Raw genomic sequence first — 19,764 nt, 5'->3', positions numbered from 1 at the left:
TTGTATTTAGAAATAGACTCAGGAGGCTGGCACTGAGGCATAGAGGGTAAAGCTGCTGCCTGTAGTGCCGGTATCCCATAGGCTGGTTCGAGTCCTGCTGTTCTACTTCCAATCCAGCTCTCTGCTATGGCCTGAGAAAGCAGTGGAGGATGGCCCAAGTCATGGGCCCCTGCACCCACATGGGAGACCTGGAAGAAGCACCTGGCTTCTGGCTCCTGGCTTCAGATCGGCAGCTCTGGCTGTTGCGGCCATCTGGGAAGTGAACCAACAGAAGGAAGACCTTTCTCTCTCTCTCCGTCTCACTGTCTGTAACTCTACCTCTCAAATAAATAAATAAAATCTTTAAAAAAAAATGTGGAGCAGCCAGGACTTGAACTGGCATCCATATGGGATGCCAGCGCCACAAGTGGAGGCTTAACCTACTATGCCACAGCACCAGCCCTGCAATGAATTCCTAAACTAAAAATAACTAGCATGTGAAAAATAACTAGTATGTGAAATGTTCTTTTATATATATTATTCTTTATAAAAATAAAATGTTTATTTAATTGAAAGGCAGAGAGAGAGAGCTAGCCAGATCTTCCATCTGCTGGTCTACATCCCAAATGCCTACAACAGCCAGTGCTGGGCCAGGCCAAGCCAGCTGCCAGAAGCCAGGAACTCTACCTGGGTATCCTACTTGAGTGGCAGGAACTAAGGATTTGAGTCATCATCTGCTGCCCCCCAGAGTATGCGTTAGCAGGACACTGGATTGCACGTGGAAGTGGGATTCAAACTCGGGCACTCCCATATGGTATGCTCCATCCCAGGTGGTAGTTTATTTTTTATTTTTTAAATATTTTATTTATTTGATAGGTAGAGTTACAGTGAGAGAGAGACAGAGAGAAAGGTCTTCCTTCCGTTGGTTCACTCCCCAAATGGCCACTACGGTCGGAGCTATGTCGATCCGAAGCCAGGAGCCAAGTGCTTTTTCCTGGTCTCCCATGCGGGTGCAGGGGCCCAAGCACTTGGGCCATCTTCTACTGCTATCCCAGGCCATAGCAGAGAGCTGGACTGGAAGAGGAGCAACTGGGACTAGAAGTCAGCACCCATATGGGATACTGGCACTGCAGGCGGAGGATTAATCTAGTGCGCCGTGGCGTTGGCCCCCAGGTGATGGTTTAACCTGCTGCAACTCAATGCCTTCCCCTCCTGTCCTTTATGATCTAACATCCTGGTATACTTCTCTGTGCTCACTTTATAGATGAGGAGACTGAGGCACCAAGCAGTGACAGAACTGCCTGAGGATGTAACGCTAATAACCAGCAAAAACGGAAATCTGTCTAGATAAGAGATACCCAAGAGTCTGTGCTTTCTACCACACTACTGTTCAACTTTTCCCCAACACAAACGTTGCATTTGTGGAAATGGGCATACATGTAGGGAGGTGGGAATGGTCGGCTGGATGGAGAGTCCCTCTGCTCAGACTCTTCAAAACAAATGCAAAAGACAGAACCAGGTAAGTACCAAGGTAGGTGAGACAAGCAGCAAAGGTCTGAAACCCCAAGAACCATGCCAATGTGCCTTGGTCTTTGGCCAGTGGGCAAGGATGCTGAACTTCAAAGAGAACCCTTGGCCCTAAACTGGCATCTAAGAGACAGTTCTTGGGTTGTATTATCCCCACTAGACAAGGACTGGCATGAGGACTAAGACACGGCAAAACAGTCACGTTTGAGTAGCTTCTCTGCCTTTTTTCGAAAGGGAGAGAGAGCGAGAGAGAAAGAGATATCTTCCATACACTAGTTCTCTCCCCCAAATGGCCACAATGGCTAGGGCTGGGCAAGGCTGAAGCCAGGAGCCTGGAACACATCCAGGTCTCCCATACAGGTGGCAGGGGCCCAAGTACTCAGGCCATCTACCACTATCTTCCCAGGCACGTTAGCAGGAAGCTGGATTGGAAACAGAGCAGCTGGGACTCTAACTGGCATTCTGATATGGGATGCTGGCATCGCATAGGCCTCACAGCAGTGGCTTAACTCATTGTGCCACAATGCCAGCCCCTCTCAATGTTTTAAAGAGAATGATTTTGAGGCTGCCACATAGGTTCTTTCTCTGTGCCTAGAATGCTCATACTACCTCCTCCTCTCTCTAGAAATCCCTGATCACCACACATGACTGCTCTGGGAAGCAATCCTGAGAATTCCCAGAGTTACTCCTTTGTCTTTTATATTCCCCCACTACTACAGCAGTCACTCCCCTGAAAAGCAATCCTGAGCACTTCCAGGCACATTAACCATCTTGTTTTATTATCTCCAAATAAAATTAAATCAGGCTCTTAGTCTTTATTCTTCAGAAAAGTCAAGATGCCACTACCATGCACTAAATGCACTTCTTCTTTCTAAAACCATCTAAGAGAAGTAAGCTCATGCAAAGTCAAAAAACCAGGACCAGGATCACAACTGTTGCTTTTTCAGGGGCTTGATATCACTGTTGCTCCAGGAGCAATTAAAGATGCTCTCCTGACTGGACTCACTTCACTGACTCCACTGGTGCTAGCAATATTCAGAAAATTATAGTGCTGGGGCCGGCACTATGGTACAGTGGGTTAAGCTACCATCTGCAGCACTGGCATCCCATATGGAGTCATGGCTGCTCCACTTCCAATCTAGCTTCCTGCTAATGTGTCTAGGAAAGCAGTGGAAGATGGCCCAAATCTGTAGGCCCCTACACCCACATGGGAGACTCAGTGAAGCTCCTGGCTTTGGCCTGGCCCAATCCCAGCCACTGCAGCCATTTGGGGAGTGAACCAGTGGATGGAAGATCTCTCTCTCCCACTGTCTCTCTGTAACTCTACCTTACAAATAAATAAAATAAATCTTAAAACAACAATAACAAAAAACACCTACAGTGCTGTGTCTAGCCTCCATGTATGACTTGCCCACACGTTCAGGTCACCAAGACAGGATTAGAGAACTGGAACTTTCTGCCCCATCCTCAACCTCTGGGAAGGCTAAACTGGCCAATGATGTTGTCAATCCTGCCTACATAATGAAACTTGACAACCCAAAAGGACAGTGTTCAGAGAACTTAGGTGAACATGTAGAAGGTCCTGGAGGGCGGTGTCCACTCCCTCATGCCTCACTCTATCCATCTCTTCCATTGACTGTACCCTTCGCACATCAGCAAACATAAGCCAAGTGCTTCCTTCAGTTCTGTGAACCATTCTGGCCAATTAACGAAACTCAGGGTGGGGTGGGTCTTGGAAATGAATTTATAGCTGGTCAATCAGAAGTGTAGGTAATAATACACTCCTTGACACTTGTAACTGAAATGGGGAGCAGTCTTGTGGGACTGAGCCCTTAACTTGCAAGATATCCTGCTGTCTATCTCCAGATAGATAGTGTTAGAACCGGGGTGAACTGGAGAACACCCAGCTGATGTCTACTGAAGAACTGCTTGGTGTATGTGTGTAAATACCACCCCCCATGTGCCATATCTAATGTCAGAGGTGTTGTGTTTTGGGTGAAGGAGAGCAGGAAAAACAATTCAGTTTTCCTCTTATAACACCCCCCCCTTTTTTTTTTTTTGACAGGCAGAGTGGACAGTGAGAGAGAGAGAGACAGAAAAAGGTCTTCCTTTACCGTTGATTCACCCTCCAATGGCTGCTGCAGCCGGCGCACCGCGCTGATCCGAAAGCAGGAGCCAGGTGCTTCTCCTGGTCTCCCACGGGGTACAGGGCCCAAGCACTTGGGCCATCCTCCACTGCACTTCCAGGCCACAGCAAAGAGCTGGCCTGGAAGAGGAGCAACCAGGACAGAATCCGGTGCCCCAACTGGGACTAGAACCCAGTGTGCCAGTGCCGCTAGGTGGAGGATTAGCCTATTGAGCCGCGGCACCGGCCCCCTCTTATACCCTTTCCTGACCTGTTAAAGCACTCTGTTTTGGGAACTACTTCTGGTTATGAAAACTGACAACAAACACTCTCTCCTCTAGATGTGGAGTACCAGGTTAAAGTGACACATCACAGAGCCAGACACACTTAAAATTCAAGTCCAGAGAGGAATTTAGCCTAGCGATCAAGACATTCCCATCCCACGTAAGAGTACCTAGTTTAGATCTCTGCTTTCTGTTAATGCAATCCTTGGGAGGCAGTGGTGATGGCCCAGGAGATTGGTTACTGCCACCCACATGGGAGACCTGGATTAAATTCCCCACTCCAGGCTTCAGCCTAGACTAGCCCAAGCCAGGCCATTACAGACATTAGGAGAGCAAAGCAACAGATCTGAGCTTTCTGTTTTTCTCTACCTCACTGCCTCTAAAACAAATTAGCAAAAATTTAAAATACTATTTTTTAAAAAAATTCAAGTCCATAACCATGAGTATCCACCCAAGGCCAGTGAGAGATACTACTGAGTTCCATAACCAAAGTACTTCTTCCTACAGCTTTAGTTTTTTTGTTTTGTTTTGTTTTGTTTTGTTTTGACAGGCAGAGTGGACAGTGAGAGAGAAAGACAGGGAGAAAGGTCTTCCTTTGCTGTTGGTTCACCCTCCAATGGCCGCCGCAGCCAACAAGCTGCGGTCGGTGCACCACGCTGATCCGAAGCCAGGAGCCAGGTGCTTCTCCTGGTCTCCCATGGGGTGCAGGGCCCAAGCACTTGGACCATCCTCCACTGCACTCCCGGGCCACAGCAGAGAGCTGGCCTGGAAGAGGGGCAGCTGGGACAGAATCCGGCTCCACGACCGGGACTAGAACCCGGTGTGCCGGCGCTGCAAGGCGGAGAATTAGCCTATTGAGCCGCGGCACCGGCCCCTACAGCTTTAGTTTTGTTTATTGCTTCTCATTGCAAATTGCTCCCCTACCCTGAAATTTTTTTCAAAGTTCAGATGAACAATTAATGTCTGACCCTCTAATCCAAAGGTTAGCAGTTTAAGGCAGCAGGCATGCAACACATTCTCATAGTTTCCTTGGAACATAGGCACACAGCTATTTGTTTAAGCATCTTTTTGTAAATATATTTTCCTTGGAGCACAGACACTCCCCTTTATTATGTACTTTGTGGGGCTGCGTGAGTGCCAGCCACAGTGGCACTGCTGAGGAGCTGCAACAGGAACCACAGACAGATGAAACCCATTAGTATCCTGTCCTTTACAGAACAAGTTTACATCCTTGCTTGAATTCTTGATCCCTGTAAATCATACTGCATCATTTTATCTTTTCATGCCAGAGTACAAAAAAAGACAACCTCTGTATTGTTCTACTTAAAGCTCATGTCTTTAGGTGAAAACAAACCCTGCATCAGGCAAGAGGCCATGGTTTTGTCTCAAGTATGGTTTCCTCAGAGTGGAAGAGGTAGTCTCACTTTCTAAGACTCCCCCTCCACCCCCTCCACCCCTTCCCCACCACAGGGTATGAAATAACAGTCAAGGAAACTGCTCTATTCCTTGACTAAAACCAGTTAAAATGTACCTTGCATTTCTTCAAAGTAAATATCATTAAACAGTAATGAGCTGGCTATACCATTCAAAAGTTGAATACTATTTGGCTGCTTACTTCTGAAAGCAAAGTTTCCAGAGACACAGGATCCATCTTGCTGTAGACATTCCAGAGATTCAAGCTCACATCCTGTAACTGCAGAAGGGCAAAAACATTGAAATAATTACGTCAATATCACTAGCATAATCAGAATTATTTTCTGATGTTCAGAAATAATTTGGTTTAAATGCAGCATTAGACTAGATCAATTTTTTCATCAATTATAGTAGAACCTATACATACTAATATATGCTTTCCCATTCAAGGGAACTATTATTCTAGAACCGTTGGTACATCTTTTATGTTCAAGATTGGCATATACATATTTTTACACGTATGTACATACATACACACAGTTATTCTATACTTTTGCCTTTTTTAAGATAAAATTCTAATCAAGATAATATATGCCTATGGTTAATGATACAAAGAACTTGTAATAACAAATTTTGACCTCTTACTCCAACCTTTCATAAACCCCACTAGTGTCACCCCTCAGAAGCACTTAGAACTTTTTAAACATTTTGCTTTTGCTATTTGCTTCCATATTGTGATATAATATGCTTTTATTACTATTTCTTGATCTACCAATTTAGAAATTACGACATGGCAAAGTTGTAGCTTTTCTGCACTCATCCTTGACCCTAGTTTTTCTCTACACACACACACACACACAAATATTTAAAACCTATAACTTGACTATTTGAGCTTCAGCAACAATTACTGTTTAAAATATAAAGCCATGTAAATATTATTCACCACAGGCTAATTATATACTACTTTTTTCTGTCTTATTTTTGTTTTTCTTAGAATTACCAGCAGTTTTTTTTTTACTTGCATGATTAAAAAAAAATCCTAAATGTTTTTCTACCTACTCTACCTCACTTGCTAATATGCTTACTCTAGGGTTTTTCAACAGTGACACTACTGTCATTTTGGGCCTAAGAGTTATATCTTGTGTGGGGCTGCCATGGGCACTGCAGGGCACTTGGCTGCATCCTTGGGCCTTATCAGTGTAATTCCTCTCCCCAGCAAAGGCAAATCAAAAACATTTCCAAACACTGTCAAATGTTGGGGGTAGGGGAGGGCAGATTGAGAACGACTGGTTTAAACATACCAGCTAACCTATCAGTTCCACTTCATGTTTCATTCTGGTCTAGCTGTCTGTCATGCAAACTCGCTGCATAGCTACAATGATCACTTTGAGACTTGTCTTAGCTATCATTCTGGAACCCTCAGATGATGGATACCTTTCAAAGGTTTTGGGGGTAGGCAGCTGAGTTCCTTATGAATGTGACTTCATGATCTGATGCACACTAAGGCAGGAGCTGGAGCCGGTCTCAGTGGGTTGCAGCAACCATGCAGCTACCACTGTGCTGCTTCCCAGGAAGACTCTAGCTGCAGCTGAGGGGTTAGAAACAGTCTCTAAAGCCAGACCATGTGGACCTGGCTCCAGTCCTGCCACTCACAAGCTCTGGGACTTCAGATAATACCATTTAACCATTCAGTAAAACACGGATGTAAAATAGCACCTACTGGGACCAGCATTGTGGTCTAGCAGGTAAAGCCACTACCTGCAATGCTGGCATCCTGTGTGGGTACCGGTTCAAGTCCCAGCTGCTCCACTTCTGATTCGGCTCCCTGTTAATGTGTCTGGGAATGTAGCAGAGCATGGCCCAAGTGCTTGGGACCCCACACCCATATGGGAGACCCAGATGAAGTTCTTGGCTCCTGGCTTTTCCTGGCCCAGCCCAGGCTGTTCTGTCTGTCTCTTCCCCTCTCTCTGCAACTTTGCCTTTCAAATAAATAACATAAATTAAAAAAAAAAAAAAAAAAAAAAAAGTACCTACCTCAAACAACCCTCTGTTTTACTTTTTAAGAGTTAAATCTGTCAAATCATAGAAAGTGCTTAGAACAGAGTTTGGCATATAGTAGGCACTCTTCAAATGCCTAGTTCATACAATCACAATTATAAATGGACAAGTGTTGGGGCCAGCTCTGTGGTGCAGTGGGTTAACACCCTGGCCTGAAGCGCCAGCATCCCATATGGGCGCCGGTTTGAGACATGGTTGCTCCACTTCCTGTCCAGCTCTCTGCTATGGCCCGGGAAAGTAGTAGAAGATGGCCCAAGTGTTTGGGCCCCTGCACCCACATGGGAGACCGGGAAGAAGCTCCTGGCTCCTGGCTTTGGATCGGCACAGCTCCGGCCATTGCGGCCACCTGGGGAGTGAACCATCGGATGGAAGACCTCTCTCTCTCTCTCTGCTTCTCCTCTCTCTTTGTAACTCTGACTTTCAAATAAATAAATAAATCTTTAAAATAAATAAATAAATGGACAAGTGTTTAGCTAGCTATTAAGATGCTGGTTAAGACTACCCTGATGGATTACCCAGTTCTGGCTCCTGACTCTAGCTTCCTGCCAATGCAGACCCTGGGAAGCAGGGGTGACGGCCCAAGTGCTGGGTTCCTGCCACCCACCTGGGAGACTTGGACTGAGTTTCTAGCTTCTAGCTTCAACTTCACAGCCATGGTATTTGAGGACTGAACCAAATGGATGGAAGCTAGCTCTATCTGTCTCTGTGTCTTTCAGATATTTTAAATTTTAAAAATTTAAAATATTAACATCTTTTGTTTTTAAAGATTTATTTTATTTATTTGAAAGACAGAGTTAGAGAGAGAGGTAGATCCACAGAGAGAGAGGTCTTCCATCCACTGGTTCATTCGCCAAATGGCGAATCAGAGCTAAGCTGATCCGAAGCCAGGAGCCACGAGCTTCTTCCAGGTCTCCCACATGGGTGCAGGGACCCAAGGACTTGGGCCATCTTCTACTGCTTTCCCAGGCCATAGCAGAGAGTTGGATCAGGAGAGGAGCAGCTAGGACTCGAACCAGTGCCCATATGGGATGTGTGTGCTGCAGACTGGGGCTTTAACCTGCTGTGCCACAGCACTGGCCCCAACATTAGTATCTTTGTAAAAATGCCAAGCTTCCTGTCTACCTCATAGCCTGCCTCTTTTTCAAGCCCCTTTTCTGAATTACAAGAGTGTCACATCGGATCAGGGGTACCTCCCACAGCTTTGTCGATGTTATGCTACTCATAATCAACATGAGAACACTGTGGTTTTGGAGAAGAGTGGAGTCCAGGTGGGACGATGCTCTTTAGCCATGCAACCCAGGCTGCTCAACACTAGAGGGTGTAGCAAGCCTGCTCATTTCCTAGGGACACTAGTGCTTCTCAGAAGGAAGGGTGGGAATCAGCCTTGTGCCTTGCTTCTGAATGTCCCACTTACTAACAGAAAGTCCCCATTACCAGCATGGCCAAGCTCCCCTTCCCTGGTTTCCTGTGCTGGGAACACGTCACTACTGTGAAGAGCCTAGAGGCACGCAGATGCCTGTGGTGGTACTGCTAAACTATCAGGCCATCCTCCCTAATCTGTACTCTGGATGGACCCCTTTCACTTATTAGTCAACTCCTAGATGCAAGGAATATACTTGCAAAAGACATTATTCTTGGGGTAGGAGTTTGGGGTTTGGCTAGCAGTTAAGATGCTGGTTAAGACAACTGCATACCACATCGGAGTACCTGGGTTCAATCCTGGCTCTGTTTCTGATTCTAGTTTCTTGCCAATGCAGACTCTTGAGAAGCAACACTTGATGGCTTAAGTGGTTGTGTCCCTGTCACCTATGTGGAAGACTTGGATTGAATTCTCAGCTCCTGGCTTTGGCCTGGCCCAGCTTTAGTCACTATGAGCATTTCGGGAGTAAATCAGTATAGATTCAATATAGATGGGAGCTCTGTTTGTTGCTGCCTCTCAAAAAAAAAAAAAAAAAAAAAAGGCACTTACCACAAAAGCTAACCTTTTCATTCTTCTACTGTATAGTATTTATATAAAATTCTGTACTCTTTCATTTCTCAATTATAGGATCATATGAGGTATGCACAACAGAAGCTCTGTTCTTGTACCCAAGGACCTACTAGTTCAGGGGTCAGGGGTGAGTGGGAGGGTGGCGAGGCACGGCAATGACAAATGTCTAATCACAGAATGATAAAAGCTATAAGAGTAAGAATTTAGCCCAGAGTGCAACAGGACCAGAAAGGAAGGACAGCTGACTCAGAGTGGAGAAAGGAGAGAGAAGGATTGACAGGAACGGCGAGAACAAGATGCAGGGGGCTAGCCTTAAACGGCAGCTAAGTCCTCCAGGTTGCTCCAGGAAAAACTTCCAGTTATTACAGTAATACACACCACTCTGTGCGTCCTTCATTAGAACAGCATAGTCTCACACAGTAATGAGGCATACTGCTTTTCATACATACCTCATATTTCATGGTAAAAAATCCATCTCCTCCAATGCCCTCAAGTGCAAAGGCCTGTACAATTGGCCATTTCTCCACCACAAACATATCAAATATCTGCAAGTGACCTACAGGAATGAAATACAACAACACAGATCAGATATCTCCTGGGATATAACAGTCTCAGGCTGATCTAAAGCGGTCAAATAGGCATCATTTCTCACAAGCGTACCAGGAAAATTCAAACCATAAAGTAGTTACGTAAGTTCAGATTTCTCTTTATTTTCACATTTATTTTCCTAAGTGACTAAATAAAGAATAAGTAAGTAGCCTATTACATCTGACTTGCATCATTCAGTGGGTATAATTATCAACAGACCCAAATCTGGCTTCTTTTAAGAAACATACCCATCAGCTTTCTCAAGAGAAAACTACCAAATTGTTCTTTTCTTGTGTCATTAGGTTTTATGTGGAAGGATTTTGTTTTTGCTACAATATATGCATGTTAAACTTTTTAATTTTTTCCTTTATTTTACCATCATTTTTGAACCTCACTGTCAGCATTACTTTTTAAATAGCTATCCAAATTACTATTTATTTACCAAGAACTTCATCTATATTTTATGCACAATAAGTGATACAGTCTAGATGTCAACAGTGCTAATTCCCTTACCAGTTCTTCTACCTGACCACTGGTAGCCAACTGCGTTATTGCAGAAACTTCACAGTTATGAATACAAACTTGGGTGGCAAAGTACCCCCTGCTTTATCTTTGCTTTTAGTAAAAATGGATCAAGGGGTTTCCCAGTTCAATGCCTCCAATGAAAGCAGAAATAGACATGTTTGATCTACACAGTATCTAAGCAAGGTTTGCAAATGGCTTGCTGTCAAATACTCACCTTGGGAACTGTAAGGAATGCCGATTCTACTACAGTCTCTAACCATGTCCACGAAGCTGGCAATTTTAAATTCTTCTGCAGCTTCCTCATCTTCATACTAATGAGAGAAATGAAAAGAAAAATAAGTTTTGGTGAGACATCACACAAAGTCTCTTATTTTCTCAATTCTTTTTTTTTTTTTTTTAAGATGTCAGTTATTTATTTGTGAGGTAAAATTAGACAAAGAGAAAGATCTTCCATCCAATGGTTCACTCCCCAAATGGCCACAACTGTGGAAGATGGGCTGATCCGGAGTCAGGAGCCAGGAGCTTCTTCTAGGTCTCCCACGCAGGTGCAGGGGCCCAAGCATTTGGGTTATCTTATACTGCTTTCCCACAGCATAAGCAGAGAGCTGGATTGGAAGAGGAGTAGCTGGGGGGCCAGTGCTGTGGTGCAACCAGTTAAAGCCCCAGCCTGCAGCACCGGCATCCAAAATGGGTGCCGGTTCAAGTCCCGGCTGCTCCTCTTCCAATCCAGCTTCCGATGCTAATGGGCCTGGGAAACCAGCAGATGATGGCCCAAGTCCTTGGGACCCTGCACCCACATGCAAGACCCGAAAGAAGCTCCTGGTTCCTGGCTTTGGATCAGCTTAGCTCTGGCCATTGCAGCCATCTGGGGAGTGAAGCAATGGATGGAAGACCTCTCTCTCTTTCTCTCTGTTCCTTTTCTGTAACTCTTTCAAATATATATATATATATTTATATATATATATATTTATATATATTTAAATATATATTAAATAGGAGCAGCTGGGACATGAACTGGCACCCATATGGGATGCTGATGCTGCAAGAAGAGGCTTAGCCTACTAAGCCACAGCATGGGCCCTTTTTTCTGCATTTTATCAGTTATCCCAAATGGCATTTATAGAGGAGTGGTCTTAAAGGGTGTTGTCAAAGTCAATCTATTATATTTGCTAATCAGAAATACTCACACTGTCATCCCTGAGCCAGTTCTAATATTTAGCCAAGGATATTTGCCAAAATTAATCTGCACCTCTGTAGCAAAGAGCCTTGTTGTTTTTTTTTTTTTTAAGATTTACTTTTATTTATTTATTTGAAATGCAGAGGCAGAGAGAGAGAGAGAGGGAGAGAGATCTTCCCAGATGGCTGCAACAGCCGGAGCTGTGCCAATCTGAAGCCAGGAGTCAGGAGCTTCTTCCAGGTCTCCCACATAGGGGCAGGGGCCCAAGGAATTGGGCCTTCTTCTACTGCTTTCCCAGGCCAAAGTAGAGAGCTGGATCAGAAGTGGAGCAGCCAGGACTTGAACCGGTGCCCACATGGGATGCAGGCACTGCAGGCAGCAGCCTTACCCACTACACCACAGTGCCAGCCCTTCATATCTACACTTTCCTTAGAGCATCTCTAAGTGCCTATTCCACCTTTTCTCCTCACCTCATTTTCAGTCATGCAGTGGAAGTGCAGGTTTCTCCAATGTGCCACAAGGGGTAAAAGATAGCGATAGTTCACAGGATTACAGTACAGATGGACGCTGTCTGATTTAATCAGTATAATCACGTCTGTAAGAAAAACAAGTCAACACAGATTGTCAGAAGCTTTTCCATTATCATTTCCTGCTCATATAATTAGTTAAACCATTAAAAATATGTCAGAGACAATGGAACAAAACTTTAAACGGAGAACTAATGTGTTCAAAGGAATGTAGAACACTCAAGTGTTGACAGCCCAGATTTCCTACTCCCCATACAACGCTCCCACCACCATGGTCCTCTGCTTATGGCAATTTAGGCACAAGACAGAGAACAGTCTTCATACACTGAAACATGGTATTCTGCCAAGTTCAACACAGTCAAATTTGTGGTACTGAAGTTGGCTGTGTACTTCACTGCAGAGATACATACAAATGAAAACCCCAAAGTTGAAAGCCACTGAGGCAGGAAAACAGCACCAAATACACCCGGTGGTTTCCCACAGATATCAGCATCTTGGCTCCTGATTCATCTGATTCAAGGCAATTTTGGGCCCGGACATGCCTGTCAGCTGTGGGAAGGGTTACTGTGTACACTGGTGAACTTTGTTCACAGGAAAGACTGGGAGGAAGGAAGTACAGGCAGGGGAAAGAGCTTCTATAAATATATTAGCAGCTCCAGATTTGAGGAGTAGCCATCAATGTCGGTAGGTCAAGTAAATAAAGCAACCCCAAGGGTACAAATAATCCAGGTAAACAGAAGGCCCATGGAATGCAGCAGGAATAGTAAAGTAGTTTGAACAGTGAGAATGAAAGCAGTCATATTTTCAGAAGCAAACAGAGGCTCTCTTCCCTGATTCCTCTGAGACCAGAGCCAGCTGGCCGCCTTCTAACAAGATGAAGCTGGAAGTTGCTGGAGGTGAGAAAGGCACAGGAAGGAGGGAAGCACTGAATGCAGCAGGTGTAAGGCAATGCCAACACAGAAAACGGTGTGATGGACCACACGTTTTAAAACCACACTATGGCGGCTTCTGTTGCAGCACAGCAGGTGAAGCCGCTGCCTGTGACACCTGTGTCCTGTGTGGATGCCGGTTTGTGTCCTGGCTTCTTCACTGCCAATCCAGCTCCTTACGAATGGCCTGAGAAGAGCAGCAGAAGATGATCCAAATACTTGGGTCCCTGCCACTCATGTGGGAGACCTGGAAGAAGCTCCTAACTCCTGGCTTCAGTCTGACCCAGTGCTGGCCACTGTGGCCATCTAGGGAGTGAACCAGTGGAATGAAGATCTCCCTGTCTCTTCCTCTCTCTCTGTATCTCTGACCTTTAAATAAATAAATAAATCTTTTTAAAAAATTATAAACCCAACAAATACTGACCACAGTTGACCACCTGCTCAGTGACCTCCTGAAATAAGGTTCCATGAAGCTGGCTTTATATATATATATATATATATATATATATATATATATATAGTAATAAACTCTCACTTTTTTTAAAAGATTTATTTATTTGAAAGGCAGAGTGAGAGGCAGAGGCAGAGAGAAAGACATCTTCCACCAGCTGGTTCACTCCACAGATGACTGCAATGGCCAGTGCTGGACCAGGCCGAAGTCAGGAGCTTCATCTGCGTCTCCAATGTTGTTGTGGGGGCCAAGGACTTGGGCCATCTTCCATCACTTACCCAGCAAGGGGCTGGATTTGAAGCGGACCAGCTGGGACTTGAACAAGTGCCCATATAGGATGCCGACATTGCAAGTGGTGGCCTAACCCATTATACCACAATGCCAGCCCCTATGAAATATTTTCTTTCTAAAATAAATCCCTTATGTTGGCTTTTTTGTCTTCTCATATAATTAGAGACTGAAACACAGAAGCATAAATCTGGTGATACCAGCTTCTAACCTCTTGGATTTTAAAATAAATTTACGAATTTGTAGGGAAATGCTCATTTTCCGAGTATCCATGGTGTCAAGTAACAGGATGAAGACAAAGATAAGCAAACTATCCCTTTCAGTATTTAAACTATTCTCTTAATTTTGGTACTATAATATCCTTAATAACTTTGGATGCAATGAAATATGTGGCTAGTATGAGCTGCCAAATTAATTCTTTCCAAACCAGTAGATGCTGTACAGCATAAGGGAAAAACATTTTAAAGCAAATCTGAAGCCAAACTTGAATTGAAAAAAAAAAAAAATTGAAGGAGCAATTTCTCTTTCTGCAGTTCCTAATAAAAAAGAAAGCTTTTAACAATCTATTATGACAAACAAGAGTTTTTACATACACTAGAGTTGGGTTTTTCAGTCTCGAGAGTGGGGGGTTGTCCTGGGCATTCTAAGATCCTTAGCAGCACTGTTGGCCTCTACCCACTAGATGCCAGCAGCACCCTTGCGCAGTTGTGACAATCAAAACCATCTTCAGATACTGCCCAATGTTCTCTGGAGGACTAAAGCGATCACTATACTCAAGATTATTTCACGTCACACGTTTGCTTTCTTGCCTCCCCTAGCTGCCTCACAAGAGCTGTCTGTTTTTTGTCTAGTCTTATTTGTCCATTCCTGTGTCTCTTGGCCCATCTGGCAGACAAGTCATGATGCTAAGTAAGTGATATCAGAGATAGCTCCTGGGCAACAGCCCATAGTAGCATCAACACAGGCGGAGTGTCTCCAGGCTGCAGAAAGGGGAATGTAAACAGAAAGCCTGCATTGTACTCACAGACATCGTCATGAATTAAAGTCACACTGAAAACAATTCCCAAAGACAGCAGGATAAAGAGTCTTTGTCTCTCCGCTGAAGATCCACATGAAGTATTCCTTGTAGGAGCAGCCTGCAGGCTCAACCTTGTCTCACAACTGAAAGTGCTTTCACAAGACAACAGCACATAATCTGAACCTTCAGCACGTATAGGCAGTGGGAAATGGAGTGGGTGTTTACCCCAGTGGTTGAGATGCTGGTTAGGATGCTCATGTCCCACATCAGAATACCCAGGTTCAACACTCAGCCCTGGCTCTGATTAGTTTCTTGCTAATACAGACTCTGCGAGGCAGGTGATGGCTCAAGTAGTTGGGTCCTTGTCACCCACACGGGAGACATGGAATGAGTTCCAGCTTCCAGGCTTTGGCCCAGCCCAGCCCAGCCCAGTCCACTGCAGGCATCTGAGGAGTGAACCAGAAGATGGGCGCTCTGTCTGCCTCTCAAATTAAAAAAAAAAAAAAAAAAAAATGTAAAAGGAAAATTATTAGCTTGCTAAAAAGAGATAAAGTTGAATAGTTGAATACTGATGTTTATTTTTTTCCCTAAATCTGATTTGCCAATAAATATATTCTGAAAACTACTTGTTGGTAATCTCTTATTATCTAGCTACTGAACAAGAGGAGTATATTACTTATCTATCAGCAAAGAATAAATGCTGCTTTCCATTTTTTAAAAAGATTTATTTATTTATTTGAAAGGCAGAGTGACAGAGGAGGAGGGGGCAGGGAGGAGAGGGGAATGGAAGAAGGCAGTGAGGGAAGGGGAGAGAAAAAGAGAGAGATACCAAGATCTTCCGTGCACTGGTTCATTTTCCAAATGCCTAGAACAGCCAGGGCTGAAGCCAGGAGCCAAGAACCTCATCTGAGTCTTCCATACAGGTGGCAGGAACCCATGCACTTGGGCCATCATCCACTGTCTCCCAGGCACATTAACAGAAAGCTGGGTTGAAGCATGGAGCAGCCGCGCCTCAAACTGGCACTCTAACATGAGATGTAGGCATCCCAAGCAGCAGCCATCCCTGTTTTTCATTATTAAAAAGGCAAAAAACTTACAGTGGCTTTGGGCTAGTTTATATTTGATGATATGTTATCATTTTTTTTTAAAAAAGCATGAAATAAAGATCCAAAGAAATAAGTACCTACTCCTCTCTCACTCAGAATTTACAAATATATACTTACCATCTAGAACTTCTTCAGAAAATCCCGTTATCTCAAAATCACAGATATTCTGATTGTACAAACCAAACAGAAGATAATTTGCCAGCTCTCTGCAGCCTTCATTATACCTGCTATCAATTCCTGCAAGGCAAAGAAAGTTCTGGTCAGAAAAACTCTGATGTCAAGTTAAAGGCAGCAGCTCAGATCAGTTTTTTTGTTTTGTTTTGTTTTAAGATATTGTTTGTTTGAAAGACAGAGTTACAGAGAGACAGAGGCTGAGAGAAAGAGATCTGCCATCCACTGGTTCACTCCCCAAATGGCCACAATGGCTGAAGCTAGGCCAACCCGAAGCCAAGAGCCAGGAATTTCTTCCGGGTTTCCTATGTGGGTGCAGAGGCCAAAGGAATTGAGTCATCTCATACTGCTTTCCCAGGCCATAGCAGAGCGCTGGATTGGAAGAGGAATAGCCAGGTCTTGAACTGGTGCCCTTATGGGATGCTGGCACTGTAGGCAGCGGCTTTCCCCCCCATGCCACAGCACTGGCCCCTCAGACCAGAAACCAAACTAAGTAACTCTGTGAAAAAAACAGGCCCCAACATCAAGGACTCTTACCTGGATTCCAAGAACATTTTGCTGATACAATCAAACAGTCTTGACTACTGAGGTTAATTTTTTAATAAATCCTCTCCATTTAAAAAAATATTTGAGAGGCAGAGACACAGAGAGTGAGACAGACAGAGAGACAGACAAAGGGAGCTCCCATCTTCTGGCTCATTTCCTAAATGGTTCATTTCCCAAATGCCTGCAATAGCCAGGGCTAGGCCAGGTCAAAACTGGGAGTCAAAGCTGGGAACTCAATCCAGGCTTGCCACGTGGGTAGCAGTGACTCAGCTGCTTGAGCTATTGCTTGCTGTCCCCCAGGGTATGTGTCAGCTGTTAGCAGAGCCAGGACAAACCCAGGTACTCTGACATGGGACACAATTGGTGTCTTAACTGCCAGGCCAAACACCTGTCCTGAAGTTGTTAATTTCTGAAGGGTAATTCCCAAGGAATTTATGCCAACATTCTATAAAACCAGAAAAACACTGAACAAATCCTTTCATGGCTTGTTAAAGATTTTGGAATATGGAGTGGGTGTTTGGCCATGCATTTAAGATGCCAACTGGGACCCCTGTGTGCTATATTAGAGTACCTAGATTCTATCCTGGCTCTACTCTCAACTCCAGCTTGCTGTTGATGGCTTGAGTGGTTAGGTCCTTGCCATCTGCTTGGGGGACCTGGATTCAGTTCCCAGCTCCCAATTTTGGCCTGGCCCAGCCTCAGACATTGTGGGCATTTGGGGAGTGGACCAGCAGATGAGAATGCTCTCCTCTTCCTGTCTCCCTCTCTCAGTCTCTTTCTTTCTCCATCTCTGTCTCTCAAATAATAAAAATCTTTTTAAAAAAGATCTTGAAATAATTTTAGCTGGCCTAAGAATAGAGGTAAAAAAAATTAACTTCTTGGAGCTGGCGCCGTGGCTCAACAGGCTAATCCTCCGCCTTGCGGCACCGGCACACCAGGTTCTAGCCCAGGTTGGGGCGCCGGATTCTATCCTGGTTGCCCCTCTTCCAGGCCAGCTCTCTGCTGTGGCCAGGGAGTGCAGTGGAGGATGGCCCAGGTTCTTGGGCCCTGCACCTGCATGGGAGACCAGGAGAAGCACCTGGCTCCTGCCTTCAGATTAGCGCGGTGCGCCGGCCGCAGTGCGCCGACCGCGGCGGCCATTGGAGGGTGAACCAACGGCAAAAAGGAAGACCTTTCTCTCTGTCTCTCTCTCTCTGTCCACTCTGCCTGTCACAAAAAAAAAAAAAAAAAAAAAAAAAAAAAATTAACTTCTTGGGATTTTTATCAGAACAGGAGGATTAAATAAAGGCAGGTTAAATGGTATGAAAAAGACCCAAAGATGTGACGACAACAAGTGAATGGAACCACAAACATTCGTTATTTCACAATCATAAATTTCAGGTGCAAGGGCTACGAGCACTGTAACTGTATACTGCGGTGCAGTGGTGACTGTGGCTGCACAGGGCCCCCATGAAGCTTATGCTCTAGTGGGCTGGGTCAGAAACATATGAAAAGGAAATCAAATACTGTCTTCACTACTGCCCCTCAGTGCTCAGGTACATACAGTACCTGGTTCCTGGGTGTCTGTGAAGTTTCAGAGCTCTGGTTCTGGGCAAGAGTGAAGCATCAAGGGCAGGAGGTAAAGCTGTCTGCGGATAAGAAGGGGTTGGGATAAAAGGAGCTCCAAGAATGCTCTCATCCAACTTCATTACAATAGCACTATATGGGGCTGGTGCTGTGGTATAGTGGGTAATCTGCCGCCTGCAGTGCCAACGTTCCATAAGGGCGCTGGTTCGAGTCCCAGCTGCTCCACTTCTGATCCAGCTCTCTGCTATGACTGGGAAAGCAGTAGAAGATGGCCCAAGTCCTTGGGCCCCTGAACCCATGTAGGAAGACCCAGAGGAAGCTCCTGGCTCCTGGCTTTGGATCAGGGTAGCTCTGGCCGTTGTGGCCATTTGGGGAGTGAACCAGTGGATGGAAGATCTCTCTTTTTCTTTCTCTGCCTCTGCCTTTCTGTAGCTCTGCCTTTCAAATAAATAAATTAAAAAAAAAAAGAAAAGAAAAAAGAAAAGCAGACATTATAAAAAATACCAACATATTTCAGGGGAGTAAGAGCCAGGAGAAGTACACCAGCTGACTGTTTATCTCACCATATTATTAATATCTTCCTGTGACAAGAAGCCAAGTTGTTCCAATCTGTTAAAAGCACTGACCCAGGTGCTAGCACTGTGGCATAATAGGCTAAGCCTCCACAATATGGGCGCCAGTTCATGTTCTGCCTGCTCCTCTTCTGATCCAGCTCTCCGCTATGGCCTGGAAAAGCAGTGGAAGGTGGCCCAAGTGCTTGGGCCTCTGCACCTGTGTGGGAGACCCAGAAGAAGCTCCTGACTTCAGACTAGCACAGCTCTGGCCATTGTGGCTGTCTGGTGAGTGAACCGGCAGATGGAGGACCTCTCTCTCTCTCTCTGTCTCCCTCTCTGTGTCTGTAACTCTCTCTCTCAAATAAATAAAATCTTAAAAAAAAAAAAAAAAAGAAGAAGAAGAAGAAGAAAAGCACTGACCTAGGATGCAGAGGATACCATCAGGCTGAGACTTGCTGCTCTGGGTCAGGATACTCTGAACTCGGCGGAGTCGGCTGCAGCTGCAATGGGAACAGAAAACAATGCCCTGAGTTTCGGCACAGCCCAGGAGAAGAGCAGCATCTTGTGTGAGAATTCCATGATTAAGGTGTGAAGAAGAGGAATGACTTAACCAGGAGTGGAAATTGTGTAGCTCTGGTATCAGTACCATGAGAATGCATTGGGAAGGCTTCCTTTCTAGTCTGTTTTCTGGAACAGACTGTTCAGAACCGGTCTGAAGACTAAGTCTGAATTTCTGACTACAAAGTGATGGTCAGGAGCTCTCTGGTCCCCTGCAGGTCAGTGATGGAGAGGACTAACTCAGCAGTTGCCTCCAGGAAATTCCAATGCCATCTTATTTTTTGCGTGTTTGTGAAGCAGAGTTTCTACCCTGATTTGCCCTTACTATGGTTTTCATGAGTCTGTCTCAAACCAAAAAGCAAACACAAAAACGAAGATTTAAGA

At 44.9% G+C, this 19,764-nt stretch overlaps 1 protein-coding gene across 2 annotated transcripts in view; it reads right to left on the bottom strand.

Annotated features, from left to right (window-relative positions):
• Positions 1–19,764, bottom strand: part of DNAAF9 (dynein axonemal assembly factor 9) — a 131,574-nt gene that overhangs the window by 93,167 nt on the left and 18,643 nt on the right. The window contains exons 2-7 of one of the 2 annotated variants that reach the window (XM_062203933.1): positions 19,243–19,322; positions 16,103–16,222; positions 12,137–12,261; positions 10,704–10,800; positions 9,826–9,932; positions 5,531–5,608 (exon numbers count right to left, since the gene is read on the bottom strand). In XM_062203933.1, the coding sequence (XP_062059917.1) occupies positions 5,531–5,608; positions 9,826–9,932; positions 10,704–10,800; positions 12,137–12,261; positions 16,103–16,222; positions 19,243–19,322 (607 nt within the window). Of the gene's footprint in view, positions 1–5,530; positions 5,609–9,825; positions 9,933–10,703; positions 10,801–12,136; positions 12,262–16,102; positions 16,223–19,242; positions 19,323–19,764 lie in introns of those variants that run through there. The other variant, XM_062203934.1, reaches the window with a different exon arrangement.

Source organism: Lepus europaeus, chromosome 10 (genome assembly GCF_033115175.1).
Source record: "Lepus europaeus isolate LE1 chromosome 10, mLepTim1.pri, whole genome shotgun sequence".
Classification (NCBI taxonomy): Eukaryota; Metazoa; Chordata; class Mammalia; order Lagomorpha; family Leporidae; genus Lepus; species Lepus europaeus.
This window is presented reverse-complemented; position numbering and strand designations above follow the sequence as displayed.